Source organism: Asparagus officinalis, chromosome 5 (genome assembly GCF_001876935.1).
Source record: "Asparagus officinalis chromosome 5, Aspof.V1, whole genome shotgun sequence".
In the NCBI taxonomy this organism is placed as follows: Eukaryota; Viridiplantae; Streptophyta; class Magnoliopsida; order Asparagales; family Asparagaceae; genus Asparagus; species Asparagus officinalis.
In genome coordinates this window covers 31264473-31274416 of record NC_033798.1, presented here as the reverse complement: position 1 = coordinate 31274416, position 9944 = coordinate 31264473, and the positions used below count along the sequence as shown (strand labels likewise).

The following is a 9944-nucleotide window of genomic DNA, read 5'->3' as shown; positions in this document are numbered from 1 at the left end:
GAACTGGTTTTCTTTTAGTCCATCCCCCAAGGAAGAAAAAATCTAATCCGGTTAGGATAAAATTGATTCAGGATCAATAACAGCCCGGTTTCTGTAACTTTGCCAAACGCACCCTAAAATGTTGGTGTAAAGTTGAGATTCACTGTGAAACTATATAGTTTCGAAATGCAGGAGTCTGAATAGTAATCAGAACATAGATGTGACAAGTAACAATTATGGTTGTCAATTCCATCAACATCTTCATCATCAGCGGATTCCTTCTTCAGACCTAATGCTGCTAATTGATATGCCTGCTCTACTTTCAACATGAAGTTCTTGAATCCAACTCATTCCGGTGGATACATTGGTCTATATATATTCAGGAAGTATCTCGTAGTTCATGGTGAACTTTTCTTTTGCCTGCAAATTCAATCAACATGTGCGCATTGCAGTCCTTCGGCATAGATATGATACTGGTGGAAGACTGTCGAGGATGATGATTGGAATTTAATCGCTAGTTTTACATGATAATAAAGAAGGAATTTTTTTCATACAATCCGAAGTTAATAAGACTAAAACAAGCTGAAACACTCATGTTTAGCAAAGATATATGACTCGGAAATGTGCACGAAAACATATGCGATAAAATCATGACAACGAGATGAGTAGTCCTGCAAACACTCAGACTGGTCACCGTCAGCTAAAAAGCCGAGATCAGCACAAAGAAAGGTCTATAGGTGTTACAGAGAAAAGTAGAAGAGGAGGGAAAAAGACTGCTCATCGAGTGAGCAGCCCTTAGAATCGCCAAAGCTACAATACTCACTCTTTCCCCCAGCCCACAATTACTTCTTTTACCAAAACTGGTCGCAATACAAGCAGCAGTAGATCATACCCCCGATGGTATAATCATGCAGAGCACGCGTCCCTTTAGATCACTAAGGCAGCGTTTGGCAAAGGGATAAGGAGGAGGGATTAAAGAGAAGGGTTAACTTAGTTAACCCATCGTGAAGGGTTAAATAAATTCTAAACCCATTTGGATACGATAGTTAAGACAATGGGTTAAGTCTTTTGTGTTTGGCAAATGAAGAGGGGTTAAGGAGATTAATCTCATTATTTTTTAAAAAATACCACTTTCGCCCTTATTGAAAATTTATAAATAATTATCTCATCAAAAACGAAAAAATAGACAATTTATTGTAAAGAATGGCAAAAGAAGTGATAAATGCATAAATTTCATTTACCAAAACTTAAAAATTCTATGTAAATCTTATCCTCTTTGCAAATAGACAGTCTCATATCATACACATCTGTAACAAACAATGTAGAGTAAACTTTAGTCCATGTCTTACAATTTCAGATAAATCTCTAGCTACTGGCGCATCTGGGAATAAAGCATTTGAAGCTACAAGTCATGGATCCGGGAATAAAGCATTTGAAACAGCAAGTTAAATCTGATAACGGACAAGGGTCTTAGCAAGCACAAAAGCTATTGGTTGGAGCATGATTGTTCCATTGTGATACATGCATGGTCAAATAGGAAAAATGAATAATCTGAAAAGGCATCTATCTTCAAGTGCATGTATAAATGCATAATGAAACATACATTTCCCATGTAAGAACCCCATTATTTTTACAAGCTGCAAACAAATCAATATTTAGGACTGAAATAAAATATTGACATGCAATGAACTGTAACATTATGAAAACAAGCTGCTTGCATTATGTGACTAAAATATTTAGGATCAGAAAGAATGCATATTAGTCCCGGTAATTGACTACAAGTTTATTCCAAAAAAAACTTAGCAATTAAACAAACTTTCAAGTTATCAACAATAGGCGAAAGCATGCAATGAACTGTAACATTATGAAAACAAGTTGCTCGCATTATGTGACTAATCATCCCCGCTTCATTAACTGCTGTGGCACCCATTTAAACTGGGAGTTACAAAATGGAAGTCGACAACCTGCTGCTGTCAATTACTGGCTCCACTGGATGTGGCTCTCCATTTCGCAGAAATGCTCTGGCATATAGCTCCCCTGATGAAGACATCAAATTATCAAAGAATTACCAAAAGGACTAGTAGAAACAGCACAAAGATTTATGGCTTTAATTCCAAGCTCCACAAACTAAAACATGGTCACACCTGTGGTCTTGTCTTCCAGTCTGATAATGCACTCTTGTCCCTTGCTTACGACCTTTAGTGAACCCTCCCAGTACCATTTGTTAACATTCCATTCATCGGCCCTGACTAGATATTTATATCCAATAAAAAAGAGGACTTTTTTGGAAGGTTTCATATAAGCTGAATGCTGACATGTGTATATAGAACTTAGAATACATATAAAAGATAAGGTTAACTGAATATGGAATATGTCAATCAAATAGGAACTGAGGCATGCTCACATAGATCATAGTCACAGTCTAAAATTACGATAAAAGGTTTAAGCAAATTTATAAACACTTTCTGAAATATAAGAAGAAATCAATACACATAATCAATAAAGTAGAAATTTAATGTTTTAGCACATTTAACCTCGTACAAGCCTGTGAAGTGATCTCAGAATTTCTTCAAGACATAGCACAACAGTACAGTGCTACAGAAACTTACGTCGTTTATAATGTTCCATGCCCTCATCTCTTAACATAACTTTTTAATTGTGATCAAAGAACTATGATATGCTCATCTAAAATGAAAGGACTTACGGTAAACCTTAAAACTTAATAGGTTGAGCTTGAACTATGTCTAGCTTTCATGTCAGGTGACATTTCTTCCAGATCTCTTCAGGTGATGAAGGTACATTGGAAATGTTCTTGCAGTTACTTAACATACTCAACAGAGTTTCTAGAAGACCTTGTTGATGGTACGGTAATTTTCTTCCCTGTATGTCTGCATCTAATTCAAATAGTTCAAATACTTGTACTTTGTGTCTTTGTCCTTTTATACAGTCCCATGAACTGTGTTTTCATAGTTTTATGATTCTCACTAAGCAATGACCACAATGTGATGGGAAAACCACTCAATTAGGCAATTACTTTCCTTGTAAAGAGTATGTTAAGCCTTGGACACTCTGACAGGAGGAAACATCAACTCCGCTTCCATAATCACACCGGTTATTTATAGAAAGGCCACTGAAAGTAGATCAAAATACACTTTCGATTTAAAGCCAAAAGACTGATAGGTATTAGCCAATGGTAACAGACCATGGCCATGCGAACAGCGCTGGACAAAATGGTTGTTACTCACGCCTTAAATATTGATAAAAAGGTTGGTCCCAGCCTACGTTGCATGGGTATAGGTTATAAAATGGCTGTTACTCACGCCTTAAATATTCGATGCGTGTGTCCTCCAAGTTAGGTAAAATCAATATCTTGGACAATATGTATTTTCCAACAGAAATAAAATTGGTGATACGTTAAATGTTTCTGCAAGATAGCGTTCCTTATTCCTCCAATCCCCCCCTCTACCTATAGCCCAAGTGTCCAGTGCAGGCAAATAAATTTTAAATCAAACATGCATACCACCCTTCTGATTGTAGACAAAAACTAAACAGAAACATAAAGTGAATGACAATCGGTGGTTTTCCACTCCTGAATACTAGGATAATTGCCACATATGATGTTCTACGTGGAGTACTTTTCATATTCCAAATTACCAAGGACAAGTTCTCAATATACTAGTCCGATGATTTTAGGCGGGGAATCACCACTTTGGCTCTTCATTTAATTTTGCTATTGACATTCAAACTCAAGATGGTGAATAGATAATGGACTTTGTACAATGGCACTTTACATAACTACAATGAAGCCAAGGAAAAAAGATATTGGCAAGCATAAGCTTTGTTTAATTGAACATGTATTGTATATGCCATGATGTTTATATAGAGGAAAATTACCATCTAACAAATATCATTAGCACACATAAAGGGGAAAAGAGAGAATGAACTATGAAACTAAGAATAAAATGGAACGACTTACCTCCTTAACAATCTTGCCTGGACTTTGTTTCTTTTCGACGCAATATATGTAAATGGCGAGAAGCATGAACTCGTGCATCTCTAAATTTTAGTTAGAACCTTAAGCGAAGCAACAAAACTATGAATTATCAGTGGAGCATGCTAACTGGCCTCCCTTAACTACCTTCTGAATATTTCTTATGAGCAAATCTAAAGCTCTATTCTTGTAACCAATCTCTCACTAGCAAGGTAAGAATAGACTCTACCTCGCTCTTAGTCTCACCTCAGACCCAAATGCAAACTCAACATCACAGACAAAAGTTTACCCAATTGTACGCAAACTGAGGGCCCATAACCCCTCAGCCACATCAAACAATTTTAAGCTACAAGGATAAATTGCAATAAACAAGATCAAATCACTTCTCAAATTTACAATAGAGTAAATCGTAGAGAAGTGAACCAACCAAAATTTAACCACCAATTCCTTGTCAAACACATTAGCTAACAGTTCTAAGGACAAACAATCATCATGCAAGACCTAATTCCTCTCCTAAATTGGGAAATTTTGAGCCACAACAAATCATTGTCGAAGACAAAATCAAATGACAATTAGTACCAAGAAACACACCTGTAAGAAGCGGCGCTCTTCCTTGGAGGTATCTACACAAATCGAATTAAAAAAGATCAACAAAAATTAGGAAATTGATCGAATTTTGCTGAAATCGACAAGTGGGATTTGAAGTCAAGAGTTGAGTACCAAATACACGTAGAACTCGTTAACTTGGAAGAGTATCAGTTCAATAGCTTCTGATTCCTCTCTCTTCTTCTTCATAGTCTTTGTGATGATCTAGGGTTTGATTGCATTTTTCGTCCATGAGCAAAATAATGGGAATTATGACTTTGTTTCTTTTTTTTACTGATTTTTTTGAGGATTTTGGGGGGAAATTGTAAAGGGAAAGAAGTAGCAGAAAGCAATTTTTTGGGGGGAAATCTTACACGGATCTCTCAGAAGATTATGGAGAAATTATAGAGGGAAAAGGGGAGAGGAAAATCAACGTACCTTTAAAATTCCGTCGGCTACCCTCGCGTGAGAAGGCGGAACAAGCCTTGTTCCGCGTATCTAAGAGGAATTGTTAACCCTTCAATTCACGGGATAAATGAGTTTTATCCCTCACGTGCGGGTTAACTAACCTGTGAGCTTTTTTACCTGTTTGTCAAGCTAATGAAGGGTTAAACCCCCTTAACCCTTTATTTAGCCTGTTGCCAAACACAGCCTAAGTACCTAATCTAATTACGTCCCCAAACCCTACAATGAGCCACGTATTAGCAAAGAAGAGGATCGAAAATGGTTCAGAAAACAACAACGTAAGGTTTTAAAACATTTACTTCTCAAAATTAAGCCACAGCAATCAGATCATCATTCAATAATAACATTAATAATGCATCTTGCAAGCTGAAAGATTATTATTTGCAGCACCACAGTGAGGAGGCTCAACTTACCGTTCCTTAAAGCAAAGTTTTCTTTTACTGATGACAAGATATTAAGAGAGCTCGAGTTGAGATATATTTTTTTGGTTTTGAAGGAATCCATGCTTTGTTTCGTCAAAACCTGAGAGCTAGCATTCCCAACGCTCTTCTCTTATATTTTAAATTTTTCTTCGTGGAATAAAATTTTAAAAAAAAAACTATTTGATACCAAAGACTGTTATAAATCCAAAACTTACTATTAAAGAAAGCACGGATGAGCCTACGTACTCTTCTACCACTCCATTGAATAAATAAAAAAACTAAACAAATTAAAGAAAAAAAACCGTCCAAGGCTTTTGCTGGGGACTATATATCAAGAGTCAAGAAGGCTCTAAGTGAGCTCTACAGTCTTTTTGCAAAGCTGAGGTTGGTAGGGGATGGACTTGGCTGACGGGACACACCCATATGAGAGCCAGGCAGGCCCAGCCCATATGGGCTGGATTTTGCCAGACCCGTATGACTTGGCCCAAGCTCAGGCCCGTATAGTTTCCAGGGTGGGCTGGGCATAGGGTGTGGAAACCCGGGCCTAAAACCAACCCAGACCCGAAACGCAGCCTAGCCTTTGCCCGGTCTGTAAAGGGGTATTTGTCTTTACTGGATGTATAAGTTATATATATAGACTAGAAAATTAAAATTATGTAATTTGGGAATAAAAAATAAATACTTTATGAAACATTGACCAAAAAGATTAAGCAGACCCAAATTGAGCCCAAACATTAGACCTGTAACAAATTTAAACGAAAGACTAAAGTTGCCGACAAGGCACGTGACCTTATCGGCAATTGCTCACCGCTCCCAGCCACTAAGGGGCTGTTGTTAGACCCTAGAGGGGGGTGATTAGGGTCTTATGCTAATCTAATCCGATTAAATATCAATTAAAATTAATTAATAAGTTATCCTAGCAAGTATGAAATACAACAAGATATGTAAGTTAGGATAAGCAATATGAACAACAAAGAGATATATATATCCTATATGATAAAAATATATATGCAAGGATATATAAACTAACACAAGATAATATATCCTACCAAAAAGATATACAATATGATATATGCAAGGATATGTAAACTAACACAAGGGGTAAACAATATGAACTAAATAGTGGATCATATAAATAATGAGCTATGGACAATGGCGATATAAGATATGAACATAAATATAAATGAACGCCAAAGCACACTCAAACACACTATATGATCACGGAGTTCGGACCTTCCGTCCTACGTCTCCGCTCCCCACTCCCGGGGAGAAATCCACTATCACAACCGGATTTTCTACGCTCACCGAATAACGTTTACACCTCACAGTGTCGGTTTTCAATGCTCACCGATCAACGTTACTCCTCACGCTCGGTTTTCTAGTTCACCGAAAACTTCACAACACACTCGCTTTTCTAGCTCACCGAAAACCTTACAACACTCACAATGTAACAAATATAAATTTGTTCTCTATAATAGATGAGAACTCAATTAAGCACAACTCAATGTTACAATCTCTCACAACCCTAATATACTATGTATGCAAATACAATAAGCTCAAGTGGGTGTGTGTAACAATGAGATTCAATAAAAACTTAACTCAATAAGAACTAGCAATAAGATTGATATGAAATACAATAGTAGAAATGCTAGGAAATAGAGTTAAGGAAACTTCTCTATAAACACAAAGAGATGATGAAAGGATATTGAAGATGAATTCCTCAACAGATGATGCAAACTCCTCTTTGTAACAGCAAACCCCAAAAACAAACTAAACAAACTTAAACTCGTTTAAAACTTGTCAAAACATTCTCTTAGGTTTATGAGAACTGAGATCAATGGGGTATTTATAGCCATCGCCATGATCGAAAAACGAGAAAAACAAACAAAGACTTCATCGTCGAGCCGGTGCGGTCGACACGACGAAACAAAATCGAGCTCTCGGTCGACCGCCATCGGTCGACGCAAAACTCTCTGCTGGCCCGACTGAGCTGAAATAACATAGGTGCCGGTCGACCGGTGGCAGTCGACGAGAACTGATTATAAAATCTGGATTTTTGAACTGTTTTTTCTGATTTTAAACCGTCTGTTTAAACTAATCAATAATTCCAAAATATAAAACTTTTGGATATGATTGTAGACATGATAATAAACATATTAAATGTACTGGTTATCAAAATGAGCTTCCCAATAAAAAATATCATCTTTTGGTGCAAAAATAGTCCAAAACACGAAATGTAAACATATGAATTTTGACATTTAGGGCTAAGCGCATTGTTTTTAAAACTCTGCACAAGATTTTGTAGCCTTAATAAAGAATGTATATGATTATTGTTAAGTCCAAAACTAAAATATTGATATTTTCACCGAAATACATTAGAGAATGAAACATAAGGAGTATGTTATATGAAAATATATTTGTTTATATGTAGTACGTCTTAAACCAAAAATACAATAATAAGCTATGAATATGTGATTTCGTAATATTATAACATGAAGCTCAATATCATGAGGGCATGTATAATATTAAAAGCTAGTATATATGGCATAAGAACCAAACTTTATATAATATATATTAGTATATATATTATATATATATATATATATATATATATTATTATATATATAAATTTCTCAAATTAAAATTTTTATTTGTGAAAACTCATGTATTTTGTAAAACTTATAAATACATGTGTACATAAACAACTTTACCATATGAAACCAAACATGTATATATATATATATGAATATGTATTTGTTTCATATTTAATATATATATATAGAAACCAAAACTTGTGTATATATATATATATATATATATATACACGAAGAAACCAATAAATGTGTGTGTATAGATATTGAGCTTAACGTACTTAACACACATAATATAAATCCTAAACTAAATTACCCAAGCTTGATCTCTATCTTCATTGAGCTCAACTTGGTACACGTTGCGGATGAAGCTAAACTTGGATCTTGAACTTGAATTGTACGATGCTTCACTCCACAATTCCACCAACCTCCTCTTGATATGATCGTGTAGGCTCAATCCATCCAACCTCCAACAACGTTGTTTGACTATAATAAATAAGAAAATACAAATACTAGACAAACAACATTAGTGGTAAATTGTTTGTTAAACATCATCAAAACAAGAAGGCCAACAGCTGTTTGGTTGGCTAAAAAAATAAGGAAATCAAAGAAAAAGAAACATATTTTCTATAATAGGTTCTTTTCTTGTGTTTGATTCACTTATTAAAAGTAAGAACTAAGATGAGATGAGATGAGTTGTCACCATATTATTAGATGATGTGGGTGATTTTTTAAGAAACAAATTTCATGACTTGTTTTGAGGTTATTTGGTTGGCTAAAAAAAATAAGGAAATCAATTATAAGAAATCTATTTTCTATAATAGGTTTTTTTCTTGTGTTTGGTTCATTCTTAAAACTAAGAAAAGAGATGAGATGAGTTGTCACTATATTATTGGATGATATGACTCATATTTAGGGAAACCTATTTCATGAAATTTTTTTTGAGGAAATGAATGGAAATCAAATTTTAAGGAGATGAGATGAGCTGTCACGATATTATTGGATGATGTGACTCATATTTAGGGAAACCTATTTCATGGAATTTTTTTGAGGAAATGAATGAAAATCAAATTTTAATGAGATGAGATGAGTTGTCACCATATTATTAGATGATGTGACTTATTTTTAAAGATGAGATGAATTATCACCATATTATTGGATAATGTGAGTGATTTTTAAGGATGGAAATAGATGGAAATCAACTTTTAATAGTTTTCGGGATCCTATTTCCTTTTCTTTAATTTTAGGAAACCAGCCAAACAGCCCCTAAATGCGGCGCAACAAACGACATCCTGCGAATTCGGGTGTAGGTGATTTAAAATAGAATCATATTCTTTTTCGTTTTGGAAAAACTGGGCCAATTTTGATCTAGTTTCTTCAGATCAGAATTGTTCTCAAAATTAAAATAAATCTAAACCCCATCCAATTTTGAGCGATTGCCAAACAAGTCCTATACATCTGTAGTGCTAAGAAAAGAAGAAATTTTGTATCTGATAATTAGCACACATTCACAGTATGGCAAAGCCAAACAAGTCCTCTGAAAAAGCAACATATTTCTCAAAGAATCTACACAAGCTATAGAAACAACACAAGATGTTGCTGACTAGCGCAGACAATAATAGTCACACCGCAGAGTTCTCTGAAGACCAGGCGTTTGTTACAACAAGGAAACTTAGCGGCTCTCAAGAATCTTAAAAGGAATCTCATATACGTCGCCCTTATAAATGTCGGGAGCATACTATTTGTCTCTTGCACGAGTATCCATCAAGCTTTTATGCGAACCACAAATGAACCTGTGAAGTGATCAAGCAAGAAGAAATATCATACTCTCCTCCTAACAATATGCCTAACCCCCTTGAACTTTGGGGGTTTGCGCATAACCCCATAAACTTTGTTTATTCGAAGTAAGCT

At 35.3% G+C, this 9944-nt stretch overlaps 1 protein-coding gene across 1 annotated transcript in view; it reads right to left on the bottom strand.

The window, feature by feature from the left end:
* LOC109843082 (trafficking protein particle complex subunit 6B) overlaps positions 9440 to 9944 on the bottom strand; it is an 8699-nt gene continuing 8194 nt past the window's right edge. Inside the window, exon 4 of the mRNA XM_020412014.1 lies at positions 9440 to 9826. Coding sequence (XP_020267603.1) covers positions 9798 to 9826 — 29 coding nt within the window. The 3' untranslated portion in view covers positions 9440 to 9797. The remainder of the gene's footprint in view (positions 9827 to 9944) is intronic.